Source organism: Alnus glutinosa, chromosome 2 (assembly GCF_958979055.1).
Source record: "Alnus glutinosa chromosome 2, dhAlnGlut1.1, whole genome shotgun sequence".
NCBI classification, from domain to species: Eukaryota; Viridiplantae; Streptophyta; class Magnoliopsida; order Fagales; family Betulaceae; genus Alnus; species Alnus glutinosa.
In genome coordinates, this window is record NC_084887.1 from 20,603,173 (window position 1) to 20,625,297 (window position 22,125).

The 22,125-nt window shown below is 40.1% G+C and overlaps 1 protein-coding gene and 1 pseudogene across 1 annotated transcript; one reads left to right on the forward strand and one right to left on the reverse strand.

Annotated features, from left to right (window-relative positions):
* Nucleotides 1-891: 891 nt before the first annotated feature.
* On the reverse strand, nucleotides 892-12,601 carry LOC133860347 (pentatricopeptide repeat-containing protein At5g55840-like; annotated as a pseudogene).
* A 4,310-nt stretch (nucleotides 12,602-16,911) lies between these two features.
* LOC133860348 (uncharacterized) lies at nucleotides 16,912-20,859 on the forward strand. Its single transcript, XM_062295973.1, has 2 exons — nucleotides 16,912-17,278; nucleotides 17,393-20,859. Exons 1-2 carry the CDS (start codon nucleotides 16,912-16,914, stop codon nucleotides 20,857-20,859), a joined length of 3,834 nt encoding a protein of 1,277 aa, XP_062151957.1.
* The last annotated feature ends 1,266 nt before the right edge of the window (nucleotides 20,860-22,125 follow it).

Genomic DNA, 22,125 nt, shown 5'->3' on the forward strand with positions numbered 1-22,125 from the left:
TTGGTGAGACCGAAAGGCATGACGAGAAACTGGTAATGGCCTTCATGGGTCCTGAAGGCTGTCTTGGGAATGTCGGACAAATGCGTTCGGATTTGGTGGTAGCCAGCCCGTAGGTCAAGCTTGGAGAAGATGACAGCCCCATGAAGCTTATCAAGCAATTCGTCGATTACAAGAATCGAAAATTTGTCCTTAATAGTGTAGTGGTTAAGGGCCCGATAACCCACGCAGAGGCACCAACTACCATCAGCTTTGAGAACTAAGAGGATCGGAGCAGAGAAGGGGCTCTGGCTGGGTCTTATAACCCCTGAAAGAAGGAGTTCTCAAATGATTTTCTCCAATTCAGACTTCTGGTAATAAGGGTATCGGTAGGAACGAACATTGATTGGTTGGTTTGTTTAAGGGAGATGGTGTGGTCTGGCGGTCAGGAAAGGGGAAGGCCCGAGGGTTCCGTAAAGGCAGTTTGGAAGGTGGTAAGGATGGATTGAATTTCAGGTGGGTAAGTCGGGGTAGCCTCTTTGGGGTCACAGATGAGTTTCAATAATAAGCCTTTATTAGCCGACGGGGAGGGCTTAAGAAAATGAGTTCCGTCTTTCGTGGGAAACTCGTGAGAGCTTAACCCCGTGAAGAAGGTTGGAGTGCCCAGATGGGTATACTGCATGGTCATGCGAGAGAAATCCCACAGAACTACCCCAATGTTTTTAACCATTGAACCCTAAGAACAATATCGCAACCACCCAAGGCGATGATATAAAAATCAGTAAGGATAGAGTGGCCTTGTACCTTGAGAGACACGGCCTCCACCTTGCCGAGGCAGATGATGGAATCCCCATTAGCAATCTTCACATGTAAGAGAGGGGTAGCGGTCACCCGGAGATATACCTTGGGCAAAAGTCATGGATCTAGGAAGTTGTGGGTGCTTCCCAAATCCACCAAGATGCTGACCCGATAAGCATGCAAGAGGACAAGTAGCCGCATAGATTTCGAGCCTGAGGACCCAGAAATGGCGTTAAGCAAAATCTCTGGTTCCTTACACTCAACCACATCGAATTCGGGAACAGGGTCGGCTGCATCAGTGGTATCATAGTAAATGTCGTCAGGACCCTCATCTTGAGGTAGCTCCAATCCTGAGAGCAAGTACAGTTTTGGGGATTTGCACCTATAGCCCGACAGCCATTTCTTGTCGCCATAGTAGCATAAGCCCTTGTCGTGTCGCTCCTTCATCTGTGCGGACGAGATGCGTTGGACAGGAAATCCCTGGGATGGTTTGGCTGGTAAAGCGAGTTGGGCCAGGGCAGGAAGAGCATGGGAACTCGAAGAAGGGCCCGGATGACTCCAAGTATGCTGGCGCGCAAAGGAATACGAAGAAGAGGTAGAGCGGATGGGCCGCCAAGAGCTCAAAATGTATTCCTCCTGCATCTTCGCCAAACCGAAGGCAGCCGCCAGGGTAGACGGATTCAACATCCGAACCAGAAGGCAGATCTCATCTTTGAGGCCGCTAAGGAAACAGTTGAGGCGGTTTTTCTCTGAGATACCCTGTAGCCTATTCCAAAGAGACTCGAAGTGGGAGGTGTTCTCCGCAACTGTGGATGAGTGCCAGAGTCGCATCAAGGCCTCCATGGGATCATCGTACGTTAGGCCAAAATGCATGAGGAGAGCCTGTAAAAAGGCATCCCAAGTTGGGAATTGGCCGGATTCCTCGGCATCCTGGAAGTAGGTAAGCGCATCGCCTTCCATGTGGAAGGAAGCCATGCGAGTGCGCTTGTAGAGTGGAGTCTGGTAGTAGTCAAAAACTGAGTTGCCTTATAAGACCAGCTGAAGGGATTCTTGCCGTCAAATTTTGGAAAGTCCAGTTGAAAGGGTGACTAGTGGTTATGGTCCGAGAGTCCTCCTCACCTCGGTAGTGCCGGTCATCACAATAGTCCAAGTGATTAGGACCGAAATGGTGAGTGTTGTCGTGGTCATCCCGATCATGCATGTAACGATCCATATAACGGTCCTCACGTCCAATCTGGTCAGCAGAACCTTGTCGTCCATGCAGCCGGCAGTCATCCCGGCCGTAAATGAGTGGGGGGTGTTCATCAAGGTGTGGGTTCCGAGAATTTTCTCAGTCTACTTTCTACCTGACTATTCCCTTCCATATATAGGCAATTCGGTTTGAATAATTCTAACCGAATTCAGCCTGTCAATATCATAAATGAAAATGTAGAAATAAAGATGCTTATATCACATCTGGATCTAGGGGTACAAAGGAATTAACATAGGTTGGGAAACTCTTCTGGATCCTTCCTAAAGAGTTATTCCCTTAGCTCTTCTTCTAACATCCACTACTATCCACAGACCGGTCCATCTCATAGGCCCATAACACCGGTCCATCTCGTAAACCCATAGCAGTCATACAATGAATAGAATAGCTACAGCTTTATACACTTTGTAAGGTGTTCAACCAGGTAGCACATTCACCTCATTCTAAACATCCACCCTCTTGATTAGGTGAACTCTAATAAGTTGGAATTTCATTTGATTCAATGCATTAATCGGTTAGCACAATCCCACTATACACTTTAGGTTGTTTTGAGTAAATGCATACTTGAAATAACCCGATTAGTTCAGCTCTAACACAAAGTGAAATCTTTAAACAAGATATTACGTAATCTTTTCCCATTTCTCAATACGCATGGCAATTTGTTGTTTGTCATGTCTTTAAGTCATTTTTGTTCATTCCAGAATCCAAATATCATTGGTAATTGTTCGGGTGTACTAACTAAAAAAGAAAAAATAAGTGAAAGAAGTAGTAGCAACTTTTATGGATTATATAATCGATCGAGATCAGCTTATTCCCAGTTTACCAAATTCATGATAAAGACCAAAGATAACAAATCACAGAATTAAGCACAAGCTTTGTGGTCCAATAACTATCTAAGGATTTGCTGGGTCAGCAACGACACATTTTCTTTTTTATCAACTTGGCACTGGTGATGGGAGGGGAGGGGGTGAATGTTAGATAATTGCATACATAATAAAAGAAATCCCGTATGGAGAATGAAAAGATAAAATAAATACAGCAATCATAGAAGAAAACCTCAAAAGTACTAGTCAGTTAGTCCTAATCAGGTAAACATACATTAATGCTCCGTTTGTTTCGGCGTAAAATGATTTCTGGAAAATGATTTCGGCATTTTCCGATGTTTGGTAGGGGCGAAAATAATGGTCAACGAAAACCATTTTCGGTTTGACCGTAAAAGCTTCTTTAATTTTCGAAAAACGATTTACGATTTTTAAAACCGTAAATCGTTTTCCGAAATGAAACTCTTCGTCCTTACACGCATTGTTTGATATCCGATCGTCAGAATTTAACAATTGTCGGTCGTTGGAATCCAGTCGGCGCCGGAGTCCGACAACATCTGGTTGCCGGAATCCTATCGGCACTGGAATCAGGCCACCGGAATTCTGCAGGTGCTGGAATCCGGTCACTGGCGGACCAAATTCCGGCCAAGCCGGCCGGATCTGGACGGATCCGGCTATTGATCCAGCCGGATCTGGCCAAAACGGCCAGGATCCGGAAGATTCCGGCCGGATCTGGCCAAAATGGCCGGGATCCAGCCGGATATGACCTAATCCGGCCAAAATCCGGCCATTTTGGCCGGATCCTGTCAAACTTTCTCGCGGGAATCCGGCAATGGCGACCGGACGTTGCCGGATTCCAGCGACATTTGCCAAACTCTGATTTTTGCATTTCGTAATTTTTTCGTGCGAACCAAACACCGAAAAATATTTTCGAGAAAATTATTTTTTCTGAAAATGATTTCGTCGAAGTTATTTTACGACGGAAATCATTTTACGTCGAAACAAACGGAGCATAAAACAAAGCTCCCACACAATGTTGCAGACATGTCTTAGATCAATACAAAGCTCCTCAAAATAGCAAAACAGATTCTCTAATTAAGTCGTTAACATACTCAATTTTTTCATAGAAACATAAAATCGATTATTTTTACACTATTCATTCCAACACTTTTTGATAAGAACTTTTTTTTTTTTTGATAAGACTACTTATTCAAACACTTGACTTTTCACATAAAAACACAAACACAAAGAGACTGAACCAAAAGATTTTTCCTTTTCCTAAAAACAATTTTTTCTCTATAAAAACATTCTACACACCTTACATGCCCTCTTTGATTTTTGTTTCTTTTCATTTGTGTAATAAATCTCTACAAGAAGATTCCATTTCCTCCAACAACAAGAAATTGAATACAAAGTTAATCCAAATTCAAATACACAAATCATTTACTTATAATTCATTGACGACCGCCAGCTAATATAGTTGGTAAAAAAATAACATACAATATTACTGGTTCAAATTTAACATAATTAATCAAATACGCCTTCGACCTTATAAATTAAGAAAATGAAAAATACCCAAATGATCAAATCAAATCGATCAACAATCTCCTTACGCTTTTTTAATGAGATTGGTTTATTACTTATCAAAAAGAAAACAATCGAATCGAATCGAGCACAAAAAACATCACATGAATTACTTTTAATATAAAATTATAAAAAAAATTATAAAAAAAAAAAAAAAAAAAAAAAAGTTACTATTTTTAGAGAGACTTTACGAACCGACATGAATTCTAGAGAGAGAGAGAGAGAGAGAGAGAGAGAGAGAGAGAGCCTTTTCCAGGAAAAGAAAAAGACTACAGAGCTATAAAGCAAGAAAAACTAGAGAGAGGGAGAGAGATGGGGGGTTGGTGATGAGGAGATTTGTAAGTTGGGCCAGAAATGGGCCTCTATAACCATGTGAAACGGAGAAATATTTAGGGCCAAATGTGTTATATTTGACGGGGACAGGGATCAAATGGAGAGGATCCAAGTACTTAACATATTGTTATTCGCCTTGGTTGCTCTGTCCAGAAAAAAGAGAGTCTTTAGTGAATTTTTCTGTCTGGCTGGAGGAGGGAGGCCTCCCTCCTCTTGGCTGTGCTTTTTGCTTCTCTCTCAGCCTTTTGAACTGTAGAGATTTTGTTCCCCCCGGTTTGAACCGGTGGTGGTTGGTTTTCCCCTAGCTCTTTTGGGCTATGGTGGCTTGTGTTTGTTTTTGGTTTTGTTGTTTCTTTCTTCTGGTTTTTTGGCAGTGAGATCCAACTCAAGAAGTCCGGTTTGGGGAGTGGCCGGCTTCCGGTGTCGTCGACAGAGTGCTTTGGCCGGATTTAAGTTTGTTTTCTCTCGGTTTTCGAAGCCAGATCTACGCACATCAGTCGACTTCTGCTAGACACGTACCACCCAACTGTGTTCCCCGTCGTCTTCCGCCCCTACTGCCGGGAGTTTCGGCCTCGTGGTCCATCGGAGATCGACGCTTGGTCCTCACGCGCCAGAGAGTTTTTACACTCTGACTGCGCGTGAAGGCCACGCTCTGTCGTTTTAAGCCATGCTTGTCGGGGCCTAGGGTCTATGGTGTCGAATCTGCTGCTAAGTGCTTCCAGTGTCGGCGCGTATTCTACACGCGCCGCCGCTCCGGCGAAGTTTGGCCATTTCTCCACTGCCGGCGTCCTGCTTTGGGTGTTTTCTACCGTTGTGTTGTGTATTCCTTTGTTTCTCCAGTACAGTCTGTCTTTATATTGCTTAAATTTTACTGGAATTTTTAGTGGCTAAATGCTAGATAGGCCCTCTTTTATTTTGAGAGTGTGCGTTAATGTAAAGAGAGGCACCAATGTAATTCTTGTAAGGTTTGAGTTTCTGCTAAGGCAGCTGTTTTTTAAGTTAGATCCTTCTGGCTCAAAGTTGTAGGGGTCTTGTACCTTCTTTTCATGATGTAAGCCTTCGGGCTTTTTAAGCAATATATTAGGTAGCACATGCTACTTTGTTCGGGAAAAAAAAATGGAGAGGATCCAAATTTGTTTGACGAGGACATGAGAGGTGTGACATCACTGTTAGTCAGCGTCAGCCACGGATAGCAAAGAGAGAGAGATAGAGAATTAATAATGGAACGGAGTGATGAGCTGGCAAACGCATTGAAGGAGGAGCTGTTGGGTTGCACCGAGGCAGTGAGCATATTGACTTGCTGGCAATGCCTTAACAATTTGTATTTTCGATGTCTTAATCTTAATTAATCAAACTATTTTAGTTAGAGACTCGCATCCTCTAGCAAAAAGGGGACCTATGGATCACGTGAAGGGGCGTACAAATAATCCTTTACAAACTTACTGACACATCAGCATATAATTTGAGGGTGTTATTTTTTTTTTTTTTAAATGATGGAAATGATTCTAATAGTGTGTTGACACATATCAACAAGTCGTAAAAGAGTTGTATGTCTAATATTATTGAATTTTTATTTTTTTTTTAAAAAAAAAAAACTTAATTGGTGTTCTTTGAGTTGATTATTTGTTGTGACGATCAATAACAGACAACATTTGACTTGGCCAATATCAAAAACCTATTTCCTAAATACTCAAATCCAACTCATAGTACGTATTTTATTTTTTTAAGGGCTTGGCTTGGGTCATGTTTTAGTTGGAATTAAATTCGTTAAGATTGGAACTTCTATCCTATAACATGACACAAGAAAAACATATTCCAGTCTCAACGGGAACGGGTTGTTCCACCTTATAACCCTTAATCTCTCTCATTCGGTCATCTCCTTGAGCTATCCCCCGTTTGATTTTGTCAACGTAAGTTTTCTTATGCCTATTGGCTTAAGAGTGATTCAACTCGTTGTTTTCTTATTTTAGGATGTAAATGTTTGATAATATTGGTATGTATTGGGCTAGTTCTTGTGGTGGGCTTCAGTCCTCTTGCTATAGTGGAGGCCATGGAGGCCGATAGTGGGCTCGACTAATCTTCTATTCCTTTTCAATCCCATTATCGCATTCACAGTCTAAAATATGCCACCTTTAATCATGGCTGAATCTGATCTTGGTAATTAGTATTGCTGAAAACATTTGTCCATGGAGAGAGATGTGATTTTTGGAAGATGTGATTTTTGGAAGATGTGATTTTGAAGCTTAACGGGAGATTTAGGCCCATTTGGTAACCCATTCATTTTTTTTCTTTTTTCTGTTTGTTTCTATCAAAAAAAAAAAAATCAAATTCATTTTTTTTCTTCATTTTTCACTCACAATAAATTCAAAATTAATTTTACATTTATGTCACATCGATCCACCTTTATATCACATCAATCCATTCATTTCTCATTTCTATTCTAAAATATGTTTACCAAAAATTTTAAGATTCTTATATGCTAAAAATGGTGGACAAAAGGAAATAATGTTGCTCAATAAAGTACTGCTTTCTAGGGTTTGGAGTATTTTTTGTTTTTTGTTTTTAAAGTATTCTAATGTGACATATAGAGAAAAACTTGTTTTAACGAGTTTTATGTGTTTTGAGTTGTTTGTTAATATATTTGTCTTGAGAATAGAAAACAAAAAAGAATAAAGACAAACATGACCATGATTTTTGCATGTGGAAACAAGGCCTTGAGTGTCAAAATTGTTAGATTCTGTACGCCATGCAGCAGCAATGCATTATATTTTGTATGTTAGATTCTATGACATACAACCAAGTTTCTGCCACCATTACAGGGTGCAGAGATTCTATGACATACAACCAAGTTTCTGCCTCCATTACAGGGTGCAGATCCAACACATTGAGGGCCTGAGGCTCACTACACGAGCCATATTTAATAAAAATAACAATGAATTTCAGACACCACTATTCTGTTCCCTAGTAGGCCAAATTCTTTTGCCATAAAGTTGCTTCATCCACCTCTTTTGGGCTACTATCTGTACTGCAAGCAATCCTGGTCTTCTCAAAATACTTGGGGAGAAAAAAAATATGACCCTAAAAAAATGTACATTGAGAAAATATGTTATTATGTGCCAATGATCTTTTGTCTTGACCTTCCAACCAGTGGACAACATTACAGAGCTCAATGCTCACAAAAATCCTGATCCCCACAATGGATTCCCCCCCTTCCCCCCCCCCCCCCCCCCCCCCAAGCAGCATGTAAAGAGATGTCTCATTATTGCTTGACACTGGCTGCTGTGAGGCTCCATCTTCTAGTTCTGACTTTGGCAGTATTGGTGAGAAACAAATCTAAACCAAGATACTCATGGATTAGAAAAAAAATAGAGATAAAAAAGAGCAAAAATAAATAAATAAATAAAAATAGAAGGTTTAGATGAGAAAGCATGCACACATAACAGAAATGAAATCATACCCACATTACTGCGCATAACATCTGAAAAAATGAAATTTGATACTAACTGAATCTGTTAGATCACTGGATGGAATATGATTGTATGGAGTAAGTTGTTTTTTTGGCATACATCAGGAACCTCTGAGTTCATTTAGATACCACATGAAACTAGTTGTAAATCAGATAAATTACATTGACTGGTTTAGCATTTTTCCCTAAAAACATTGAAAGTCATGTAACTTATGTTGGCAATAACAGATTCAGCTCCCTATGTTCATCTTGTGTCAACGGTACCTAAATGCTTCAACAACCAAGTAACCATCTGGTTACAAAAGATAAAGGGTGTATATATCTTTACACAAACCTTGTATCAGTCGAGGGCAGCCGGTCAGGAGTTCCATATGCCTTGTGAATCTGAAACCTCTGAGGACCAGAAATACCTTGCAAAGCCTTGAAACCCTCTAAAGGAACCTGAATTATCATAAATATGTAGAGGCTTAAAGTCAAACGTACAATTCATAATTACTACAACCAAAACAAAAACCCTACCAGCTTTACAAACCCTTGCCCCAGCCACTTGGTTCGGCAAACCAATGCTGTGAATCAAAGTTTACAGAATATAAGAAGGCATACATCACATAAAGCGTTTCAGATATAGGAGCATGATACATCAATATAAAAAACTACTTGAAGCGGACTCATGACCTGCAACATTTAGAAGAAAACAAAATCGAAAAAAAATATATAAAAATTAAAACTTACATTTAATTATAACAAGATTATAGAACAAGCTAATATAATAATATATAATTAGAAATAGAGAGATTGTGGCCTAAGCTATTTTGAAATCACTTGACCAAGACATCAGATCTACCTGCTCAAGGTGAGCAGTACTGCGTAGAAAAAGCGGTCGATTCAAAAGTTTCAGGAACAGTGTCAACGGAAAATCCACATTTAGAGAGTTTCCCAAAGGTTTTGACGCAAATCCTCCTTCCACAATTTTCTCCTTACCTTTCTCCTTCTTGCTTTCCAAACATATAGGACTTAGAGGCTTTAGAACAAGTAAGGAATCAAAGTAGAATAACAGATTGGCAACAGCATAATGATTAGTAGCCAAATATATCAATATCTCAAAAGTTCGACGCAAGACCTGTTGAGGGACAAAATTTGAGATAGCATTAACAATAAAAAAAATTAATACATAAACAAAAAATTAAGCAGATGGTTCTGGTGACATCAGATGAAACTTTTACCATCCAATAACTGGGATCGACGATAACAACATTTGACTGACGACCATAAAGCCTCTGGGAGTTAATTGTTGCCAATCCACTGACTGATCCATCAACCTCAGGCTTAATCATATAAAGCAAAAGAGGCACTAGAATTTCCCTTGTAACAATATGTGCAGATAGGTTTAACAAGAGTCTTTGCAAGAGGCCTTTGCCAAGGGGCTAACCACAAAAAGAAAGTTGAATTGATTTTGCCAGCATAAGTTACATGACTTTCAGTGTAAGTCGAATTGTTTTTATAAAAGTATATGCTTGTATGTTGATCTTATGTCGATGGTTTCTAAATGCTTCAAGAACCAACATCATTGTATCATTTATTGTATAATTTATTTCTTTGGCCCATAAAATATTGTACAATCTAGAGCATGACACACCAAACCCTAAGAAAATACCAAGTTAAACTCATTTCCATAAGATTTACTAAAAATCTCCCAAAAATGCGAGTTTAGCTATTTACCTCAAAACGTTCTGTCAAAACGTAGATCGGGCTTCGAGAGTTACGTTATCGAAGTCGGATCTAAGATTGGACGGCTGGATTTCAAGATATCACGGTTTTTAGGTGAAAAACCGTAGAGAAATCGAGAGGGAAACGGAGCTGCCGAGAAGAAAAGGGCGTTTTGCCCTCTTTAATTCGGACCCCGTCCAGACAGGCATCACAAACCGTCCGGACGCGCGCCGTTTAAGAAGACGTGCACCGCATAGCAGGCCTTCCGGACAGACACCGACTACCGTCCAAACGCGCGTCGTTTAAGAAGACTGTGCACCGCTCGTTGTGAACCGTCCGGACGCTTTAAAGCAGGCGTCCGGACGCACGTGGAATGGGCGTCCGCCACGTGATGATAAGGTACTGTCCGGACGAGCCTGTTGAGCCATCCCGATGCACCATATTAATTTTTATTTATTTATCCCATTTTCTGCATTGATTCCATTTCTCATATATTTTCTCATTGTATAATTTATTTCTTTGGCCCATAAAATATTCTCTGCGCGTCCCATTGTATTTTTTTAGTCGTCTAGTTAATTTTAATTGTCCATTCCATACAATTTTATTCCTAAAATAGTAAATAATATTCGGGACATCACACCAAACGCACAAAGTCCAAGAACAAGAGAATGACATGTTAATTTATAAGGCAGAAAACCTGTCCTGGTCATAGCACTATACAATCTAGAGCATGCCAATAAAACTTGTTTCTTTGAATATCCATGCAAGAGAATATTACATGTAAACAACTTAGGACTCAAACTTTTGCTCCTCATAGTAGAAAAGACATCATTTGCCTGCACCAGTTTTCCCATCTATGAGTATCCATCTAAAACTACATTAAGTGCAATATTAACTTCAAGGCTCAGACCTTTGTTCTCCATCTATTCATAAAGATATAAGGCTGCCTTTGATTTTCCGCCCTTGAAAAGGCCATCAATTAAACAGGAATACAGTACAAGATTTGGAGAAAGAGATTCATTTTCCAACAATTTTTCCAACGAGAGGATAGTAGCAACTAATTTGCCTTTCCTGCAGAACCCAGAAAGAAGGATAGTGTACGTGTGGCTGTCAACAGCACATCATTCTGTATCATCTCATCAAGAAGGACCACTGCCTCCGACAAATTCCCCGATTTAGAAGTCTCAACAAGTATTGTCTTGTAGAGAACAATATCTACTACAGAGGGAATGCAGTCGAGTTTATTCAAAAACTTTTTTGCCTCCTCCAGATTGCCCCCCCTTGCATAGCCCTTCAGTAAACTCCCATATGTGAAAGGACTTGGGTGATGACCTAATCTAATCATTTCATCAAGCAAAGAAAATGCTTTTAACCCATCACCCAAATTTCCATAGCCATCTATAATACAATCAAAAGTTACAGCGTTAGGACCAAGGCCAACTCTACTTATGTGATGCATGAAATTTTCTGCTTCTACGAGTTCTCCAACTCCACATAAAGAAGTAACCAACACATTACATGTGAAATGGTCCACTTCATGCCCGTTGCTAATCATACCTACATAAACTTTAAATGCCCCTGCAATATTCTCCATCTTGCAAGAATTATAAACTAATGTAGAGTATATGATATTGTTTCGTACAAGTCCAGCTTTATACATTTTACATATTATCTCCTTTGCATTTTTTATTTTCCCGACTTTGCAAAATCCATTTATGAGCACTGAAAATGTGACAAGATCAGGATTGACACAATCTGTGCACATCTTATAGAGCAACTGCACTGCTTCATCAAGCAACCCATTTTTGCATAAACCATCAATCATTACTGTGTACGCAATACAACTAACTACTATCCCTTTCATCCCCATTCTCTCTAGCATGCTATTCGCTAAGTCAAATTTGGCATGCTTGCACAGCCCACTTAAAAGAGTCCCATAACTGACATCATTAGGTCGCATTCCTCCCTCTTCCATCATATCCAACAGTTTAAATGCTTCTTCAAAATTACCCCTGTTACAGTGCACATCGATCAAAGCATTGTAAGTAATACAGTTTGGTGAAATATTAAGCAATGACATCTCATCCAAAAGCCAAGTAGCAACTCCAATCTTTCCCTCCTTAACAGACCCATTGATTAGAGTATTATAGGTCACTTCATTAAGAAATAACATCTTTTTCCTCATCTTTTTTAGCCGTAAAGAAGCTTTCAAACTTCTATTATTTCTACACAAATCATCAATTAACATATTATATGTACATAAATATGCTTCAATACCCTTGGATCCCATGTGATCAATCAGCAGAAATGCCGCTTTGTATCTACCCTTCTTGCAATACTAATTCAGCAAAGTATTGTAAGTGACAATAGTAGGAACACATTTACTCTCTTCCATCTTTGTTAACAGATAACCGGCTTTCCTAAGCTTCCCTTCCATACATAAAGAATTTAGCAATATATTAAAAGTAGTCACATTAGGACAAACCTCCCTTCCAAGCATTTCCTTGGAAAAAGACCAAACTGACCCAGCTCCTCGATCTTTCACCATTAAATCATATTACAAGTAAAAATTGACGGCCTAAATCCTCAAGAACCCATCAAATAGAAAGTTTCCACAGCATCCCCAACCATCCCTTCTCTAACATACACCCTAATTAGAAGGTCAATGTAATAGTTGGATTAACTGTTACTGAATTCTGGGGTTTGATTTATGAAATTGTAATTGGAAATGGAAAGAAATGATGAATTGATGAAAGAAATATTCAGATCTGTAGATTGATGAATGAAATCTGTAACAAAATTGTATTGAAATGGACCATTCGAGATGTCCAGTATCCTAGAGCGTGCTCAACCTCCATTTTTCTATTTACTTCTCAAATATCTCAACAATTAGACTCTAGGCCTCATGTATTCATAGACCTTAAGCTATAACAATTGAAATGGGTATACTTCTCTCCGTTCTCTCTCCTCCTTTTCCTGGAGTTTATCGCCCCAACAGTACTTCTCACATACTTCTTGTCACTTTACTCTTCACCCATCTTTGTTTTCTTCTACGTTACTCACCTTTCTCTTTCACCTCACCATCACCTTTCCAACCTTTCCACCTGTTTCTATCCAATAACCAACTCTGCCCTACCTTACATCATGTCTTCCGCTTCTGCTTTGCTGAAAGCCCTTATTGCGGCAACAGAGGCTCTCAACTGTGAGGATCCTTTTCCCCTGGAATTTGTCCCTCTGGCTCTCCCCTCTTCTGATGGTTTTCGTTTACTTGGCCGCCTCATTTCACCCAATCTGCCATCAGTGCATACAGTACGTGACTTTCTTGTTAACGCATGGAAGTTTGTCGGTTTATTTACGGTTGATCCTCTATCTGGTGACCGACTACTGTTTACTATATCTTCTGCGGACCTGGTTCGTAAAATCATGGACAATGGTCCATGGAATGTTAAGGGGGCCCTGTTGGTTGTTAAGCCATGGCCGCAGGAATTATCCATTGAAGAGGTTAATATATCTTTCCACTTGTGAATTTTGGGCGCAGGTCCATGGTTTACCTTTGCAGAATATGACTGCTGTTAATGCTATAAAGATTGGTAAAAAGTTTATTGGTGAGGTGCTCAACGTTGAAAATGGGGATAAGAAGGGGATTATTGCTCATCATCACCTCCGTATCAGAATTGCAGTCAATATTTTACTTCCTCTTCATCCGGGTTTTTTCCTTCCTCGCCAAGGACTTTCCTCTATTTGGATTAAGTTCTTATATGAGCGATTGACTGATTATTGTGTTTACTGTGGCTTAATTGGTCATAGGAAGAATTTTTGCGTGGGTCCCCTGCATCCTAATCAGCAAGAGTTGTATGTTCATTCACTCCGTGGGTATGTTTATCCTAGTACTCGAGTTCCAACAACACGCCCAGCTCATGTTCCTTCAGCTGGCTCTTCGACCTCTTTGCGTGGCTCTGAAGATTTCGCTTCTGGTTTGCACTCTCCCATGGAGGTTTCCCACAGTAGCCGACGCCATAGATCTTTCTTCAGTGAAGCATGGCAGGGATTTTTTTGGTTTACTTGGCCATCCTTTTGCCACGTCTTCCCATTCAGCTGGGGACATGTGTTCAAAGGGTAAGGAGAAAATTGTCTACCCTCAGGATACAGGAAATATCCCCCCCCAGGCGGCTTATCTAGACGCCCGATTTTTGCCCTCATCTGTTCCAGATGTTCCAGATTGTCCACCGGGTTTTGGGCCTTCAAAGGTGCTTCCTCTTCATATGGGCCCGTCCATCACTGGGCCAACCATCCAAGGTCCTACAGATCATAATAGTACTTCGGGCCACCTGCAGCTCGCCCAGCAATTGACGGGTGTTATGGGTCACTCTTCTTCGGGCCTCACTTTGTTTGGGCCATCTGCCCTTCACTTTTATCATGGGCCTAGCTCAGTCTTCTCTGATATCTCCAATCGGGACTCTGAAACATTGCTACCGTCTCATGCTCCCTTGCCTCGTGATCTGCCTGTAAGCCACCCTTCATCCTCTCCTTTTTTCACTGATAATATTGGATCACATGGAATTTCTCAGCATGCCTATCAACCGGATTTCCAGCAATTTCCCATGTCCAATCAGCCTCAGGTTTACACTAACCCTATTATTTCCCTCCCACCATCCCCTGTCCAACCTTCTCCGGATGAAGAGGAAGTAAAATATTGACTGCAATTCTGATACGGAGGTGATGATGAGCAATAATCCCCTTCTTATCCCTATTTTTAACGTTGAGCACCTCACCAATAAACTTTTTACCAATCTTTATAGCATTAACAGCAGTCATATTCTGCAAAGGTAAACCATGGACCTGCACCCAAAATTCACAAGTGGAAAGATTAACCTCTTCAATGGATAATTCCTGCGGCCATGGCTTAACAACCAACAGGGCCCCCTTAACATTCCATGGACCATTGTCCATGATTTTACGAACCAGGTCCGCAGAGGATATAGTAAACAGTAGTCGGTCACCAGATAGAGGATCAACCGTAAATAAACCGACAAACTTCCATGCGTTAACAAGAAAGTCACGTACTGTATGCAATGATGGCGGATTGGGTGAAATGAGGCGGCCAAGTAAACGAAAACCATAAGAAGAGGGGAGAGCCAGAGGGACAGATTCCAGGGGAAAAGGATCCTCACAGTTGAGAGCCTCTGTTGCTGCAATAAGAGCTTTCAGCAAAGCAGAAGCGGAAGACATGATGTAAGGTAGGGCAGAGTTGGTTATTGGATAGAAACAGGTGGAAAGGTTGGAAAGGTGATGGTGAGGTGAAAGAGAAAGGTGAGTAACGTAGAAGAAAACAAAGATGGGTGAAGAGTAAGTGACAAGAAGTATGTGAGAAGTACTGTTGGGGCAACAAACTCCAGGAAAAGGAGGAGAGAGAAGTATGTGAGAACCGTCAAATGCTTTCCATTATTACCTCATTCTTATGTCTTATGTCTAGTCTCTACCATTACTTCGTCGTTTTCCTGCTTTTTCCTACCCTATTTTATATATTTTTTTATATTTATATAAATATCTTCGTATTCAATTTGAATTCTTCTACGTTAATAGAGGATAATGAGATATGATGAGACTGATTTTCATCAATTCCATCAACTAAATATACATGTGACTCTCTGTGTCAAAGAAGCTTTAATTAATAGAGGATAATGAGATATGATGAGACTGATTTTGATCAATTCCATCAACTAAATATACATGTGACTCTCTGTGTCAAAGAAGCTTTAATTATTGTGACAATGAACGAGCTAGTCATGCTGATGTATATATATGCTTCTAATCCAATATGCATAACAATATTTGGAGGAATAGAGAAATATTTTATAGCATATTGAATTATTGCTTAAATATGTATTACAAATGAGTCTGGTTTATAAAATACAAAGCCAAAAATGTTATTAATTACATTAACATCCTCTCAAACTCAAGAAAAAAAAAAATTGACTTTGTTTGTTAATATGTTTAGGGGGTATTTTTATTTTTATTTTAAAGAAAAATATATGTTATGAGATGACATAAAAATGAAAATTACTTTTATGTTTTTAAGAATATATTTTATGTATGAATTTGAATTATATGCAATTTTTTCAACTGATTGAGTCTTAGAGATCTATTATATATATATATATATATATATGTTCATTATTGAAAACACTCGATTAGGCTATATTTTTAGTGAATTGGCTTTATTTTACCATTCTCCTCTCCCATTCTCGGCCCTCTAGGTCTTCTCCCCGACTTCATCATTTTTAGAGACCTAATTCTGCTACAATGGATCAGGGGAAAACTATTGCCTCGATTGCTCATGATTTGGATGGTGCTACAGTGTATCCCTCTCCGCTGTCCGAGTTGAGTAAGGTGTCTGGACAGAAAAGGGTTGCTGTTTCTGATATATCTGACCTATTCCCAAAACCATCAAAAAAATTAAACATGCCTAATACCACTCAGGACAGGATGACCCTTGCAGCTCAATCCCTTTCTGCGTTGAAGAACTCCCCAGCAGCTCCAACGACACCGTTTATGCTGAGGGTTTCGGGTCCCTCTGATTTGGCCCCCTTCACATTGGCGCAATCCTCTGTTGCAGAATCATCTCCTTCTACTCGGGTTGATACAGTGGGCTTACTACCTTCAACTGCACCTTTGTCTAGGAAGGTGTATAAGGCAGGGAAAAAATCTAGAAGTGTAACTCAATTGCTTTTGTTGGAAGCAGAATCACTTGCAGTGGCTAATACCTCTGCTCCCCTTGAGGCGGCTGGCTTGGCCATGCCCCCTCCTGATATATGATAACTTTTTCCTGGAATTGTAGAGGGCTGTCGCAACCCTCTACAATTCGCAGTCTTAGGGTTCTTATTAGGAAACATAATCCTGATGTTATTTTTTTGTCAGAAACTAAGGCTGCTCCTTTTGTTACTACCCCTATTTTGCATCAACTGGGGTATACTTTGATGGTTCATGCTCCTCCCTCTGGCTCGCAGGGAGGCCTTTTACTTGCTTGGAAACCGGATGTAAATATTGTTAGCTTTTATGTCACTTGTAATATTATATGTGTTTGGCACTATTCGGATGATCCACATGTTAAATGTTTGCTTACCTTTGTGTATGGGCCTCCATATAAGAATCTTTGCCTAGGCTTTTGGAAGGCTATGAATACTCTTGGGGTTTCTTATAATGATATGTGGGTTTGCATTGGGGATTTTAATTCTATAACCTCTCCTGATGATAAATTTGGGGGTCGGGCATTTGACTCTTTCTCTCCAAATCTATTTGCGGATTTCATGGATGGCTTTGGAATGATTGATTTGGGATTTAGTGGTAATCCATTTACATGGTCTAATCACCGCCAAGGCTCTGGCTTAATCAAGGAAAGGCTGGACAGGGGTGTTGCAAATTGTCATTAGATTCATTTTTTTCCATCATATTTGGTAGTTCATCTCCCAGCACATAGCTCTGATCACTGTCCCCTTCTTTTAAATACTAGTCAAATATTACCTTCACTTCCCCGTCCGTTTCGTTTTGAAGCATTTTGGACTAGGGATCCAACATGTGGTATTGTTATTGAAGAAACTTGGTCCCCTTTTATAGCTGGTTCTCCTTCTTACTGTCTAACAAAAAAACTTAAGCTAACAAAGGAGGCTATCAAATTTTGGAATAAGCATTATTTTGGGACTATTAAATCTAAGGTGGATCGAACTCTTTTTTTGCTTGATGAGGTTCAACAGGCCCATCCCTCGGATGCTAATTTAGCTAAAGAGCTTCACCTTCAATCATTGCTGGATGAGTACCTTCTACAGGAAGAGTCTCTTTGGAAGACCAAATCTCGGGAATTATGGCTTACGGCAACAGATTTGAATACCAGATTTTTCCACACTAGCACTATTATCTGTCGTCGGCGAAATTTCATTTCTATGCTACAAACCCCGGGTGGGGGTTGGATTTCTGACCGGGCTGATATTGGTATCTCTTTTATCACACATTTTAAGACGTTGTTCACTTCCACTAATCCGATTTTCTCTCCTGCCTTATTGGACCTTTTTAATCCAGTTATTACGGACACTGACAATGATCTGTTGTGTGGTATTCCCACGGAAGAAGAGATTTATGCTTCACTGATTAGTTTGGGTAAGGAAAAAGCGTCTGGTCCTGATGGATTCACTACTTTATTCTATGTCAAATATTGGGACTGTATCAAGACTACAGTTCTGCTGGCTATTGGTAATTTTTTTGATTCTAACACTTTGCTTAGAGAACAGAATCATACTTTCATTGCTTTAATTCCAAAGCGGTTGGGAGCTTCTACTGTTCATCATTTTAGGCCTATTAGTCTTTGTAACATTATTTACAAAATTATCTCTAAGCTCTTGGCTAATAGACTCAAGCCCCTCTTATTGAAGATTATTTCTCCATTTCAGACTGCTTTTGTGCCAGGTCGTCATATTCAGGATAATTCTATTATTTCCCACGAGATGCTCCACTCTCTTAAGAATAAAAGGGGAAGAGGTGGCTTAGTGGCTGTAAATATTGATATGGAAAAAGCTTTTGATAAAATGGAGTGGGGCTGCCTCATAATTATTATGGAGAAATTGGGGTTTCATCCAATTTGGATTAATTGGATCCGGATTTGTATCTCTACTTCTTCTTTCTCAATTCTGCTGAATGGATCCCCTTATGGTCTTTTCCGGCCTTCTCGTGGTTTACGACAGGGTGATCCACTGTCTCCTTTTCTCTTTATTTTAGGTACTGAGGTTATTTCCAGACTCCTTCATCAAAATCTTCAGGGATTTAAGATCTCAAGGAGATGTTTTCCTTTAAATCATCTTCTATTTGCTGATGATCTGATTATCTTTACACATGCCACCTCTTCGGAAGTTGGTATTATCAAGGATTGTTTAGCTAAATATAGTCTTTGGTCGGGAGAGACAGTTAATATGGAAAAATCAAATATTCTGTTCAGTGCAAATACTACTGCATCTACTAAAGCTAGTATTCTAGATATTATCCCCTATGTTGAGACTCCTAATTCTGCTAAACATTTGGGCCTTCCTATGTTTTTTGGCCGTTCTAAACAATATCCTTTTTTGGATATTCTCCAAAAGGTCAAGGGGAAAATAGAAGGATGGAGATCTAAAACTTTATCACAAGCTGGGAAATCGGTTTTGCTTAAAGTAATAGCTTCTTCTATCCCTTCTTATGCTATGAGTTCTTTTATGTTCCCTGACATCCTTTGCAATCGACTAGATGCTGCTTTCAGGAATTTTTGGTGGGGTTTCTCGGTCAATAAAGCTCATAATCTTTCTCTGAAGTTGTGGAAATCGATCTGTCTGCCAAAAGATCAGGGTGGTTTGGGTTTCCGTTTGATGAAAGATATCAGCGTCTCTCTTATTGCTAAACTTGGTTGGAAGATTCTTGTAAATCATGATGCACTTTGGATCCCCCTCTTTAAGGAAAAATACATTAAATATGGAACTCTACTCTCCTGCCCTCTAAGCACAGGTTCCTATATCTGGAATGGCATCACTTCTGTTGTCCCTTTGCTTAAATTGGGTGCTTGTTATATACCTCATGCCTCAAGTTCTCTGGCTATTTGGCATTCGCCGTGGATTCCTACTTTACCCAATTTCCAACCTGTACCTCGAGTTCTGAGACTCTGCTTGGATTACCCGTTGGTGATTTCGAATCTTATCCATCCGCAATTTTTAACTTGGAATGTATCACTGCTACTCTTTCTTTTTGTTCCTGAAACAGTTACAGAAATTCTTAAGATCTCGACTCGAGCTATGTCTGACTCTCTTATTTGGACTGCATCGGCTTCAGGGGTTTTCTCTTCCAAGACGGCCCATCATTTATATTCTTCCTCTCGATCCACTCATGTTTCGCCTGTTACTCCTAGCAGTTGGAAAGGTTTGTGGAAGCTGAAGCTCAATCATCGACTCAAACTTTTCCTTTGGAAAATGATCTGGAACATTGTCCCCACCAAGGATCGAATTGCTCAGTCTATTGCAACTTCTCAAAGGGATTCTTCATGCTCTTTATGTTCTGCTTCAACAGATTCGCAGCTTCATCTTTTTTTCTCATGCCCTATTGCGAAGGTCATTTGGAGGAACTCTTTCTGGCCACTAGATATTACTGCCCTCTGTATTTCTGAAATTTCTGATTGGCTTAATGTTATTCTTCATCCTGGAACAATAGGTATTCCACCTGCAGATTTTCATCTGTTCCAAATATTTGCAATGGTAGCTTGTGATCGTATCTGGTACTCTCGAAACAAAGCTCATCATGATGGTTGGATTCCGAATGCTTTATCAATCTCAGCTGATGTTAACCGTACATCTCGGACACACTTCCGGGCTTGGTCAAATAAAATTTCTCATGTTCGTCAGATCTGGGCTAAGCCTGCTCCTCTATGCTTTAAAATTAATTATGATACAGCAATCCGTAGGAACTTCTCAGCTCAGGCAGCCGTTTGTAGAGATTCAACGGGTGCTATTATTCAAGTTTTGACGAGAATTAGTCCTTTATGCACCCCCTTGTATGGAGAAGCAACCACAGCTCTTCTTGCAGCTACATTGTGCTCATCTATGGGATTGTCCCATGTAACATTTGAAGGTGATTCCTTGACAGTTAACCTTGCCATCAATAATCCTTCGATTACTCAAGACTGGCGTATTTCATCCATCATATCGGAGTTTTTTTCAACTATTTCATCCACTACTAGCTGGTCTGCTAGTAACATCAACCGAAGTGCAAACTTCTGCGTCCACTATGTGGCTGATTGGGCTACGACTAGATTTACCTCTAGCTGCATTCCCACCTCTGTTTCATCGTTTAGTTCTTTTAGTTCGTCCATTCCTCCCTGTTTTGGAATGGATTCTTCTTTCTCTTTTAAAGTTCCTTGAATTCTTCTTGTAAGCTTGATTACTGTTGTACTTATAAAAAATAAAAAAAAATAAAAACAATTGAAATGGGTTTTACTAATAACTACTAAACCCAAGCCCATTCAGCCCACTATTAAAACTAAACCCAACCAGCCTACTAACACTAATAATAATCCAGTCCACTATCACTAATGGTACTGTTACAGAAAAAAACTGCAGGACTAGAATTGCAAAGAGGGAAATACATCAAAGACTACCCATTTGTGATATGTGCCTCAACATTCTAGCTCTAACAAGTACATGGGTTGTGAAGCAGAATACATGGGTAAGATGGTTGAGTTCCAAACCGGGTTGCTTGATGACCCAGTTGAGGAATTTCAAGGCCAGCCTCCCATGAACAGGTCTAAGTGAAGCCAACCTATACTCCATATGGTTCAGTGACTCCCAACGGTCTATAGCAAGAATTGCGTATATGCTCTTCTCCATTTTCTGAACCTGTTCCCAAAAACCAAAACTTTCAATGAGAAAACATATACACACAAACACACAAGTAGCACAAGCACACATACGTGTATAGAGAGAGAGAGAGAGAGAGAGAGAGAGAGAGGCATACCAGAGGTTTGTGTGTTCTGCTTCTGCAAAGCTTCATTATGGATGCGAGAAGTGTGTAAATTCTTTTCTTTGGTAAAACTAGAGAAAGCCAGGTGAGAAATCCGTCTAAATTTTGATAATAGAGAGATTTTGGCCAAAGAACTCATACTCAAATACATCAGTGGCTCCTCTCTTCCTCGGCAACCAGCATTAACATTACCCTCTGGAATACAAGGAATAAGTGAATGAAACTAGTCCAAAGAACTTCATTGATTGATACAAATTTTGGGCTTAGCGGGGATTAGAAATGGACCCAAAAAGGAAAGTCGAGATTGGGATGCGCAGAATGTGGGCTCCTGATCCAAAGAGTCTATAAGCTTGGACCTACCCGAAAAACTAGTCTGTCTGCCTTTCTACATATTTGAAATGCAAAGTTCACAAATAATGTGGCTTATTGAGATTCCTAAAATATGGTGTTCCAATTTTATAGAAATTCAGGTGGTAGAGGAGGGCTGCATAACCCCATATTCCAGGTGGGTACGACCCACAGCCTAAGATGCTCGGGTCCTACAACTCTCTCTCTTTGGGCTACTTGAATTTCAGTGAAATTCGAGCACCCCACATGTAGGGGATCCTCATTCGCTCTATGTGACACGTGAGGCCACCCTTCAGTTCATTATCTACCAATTTCATTCA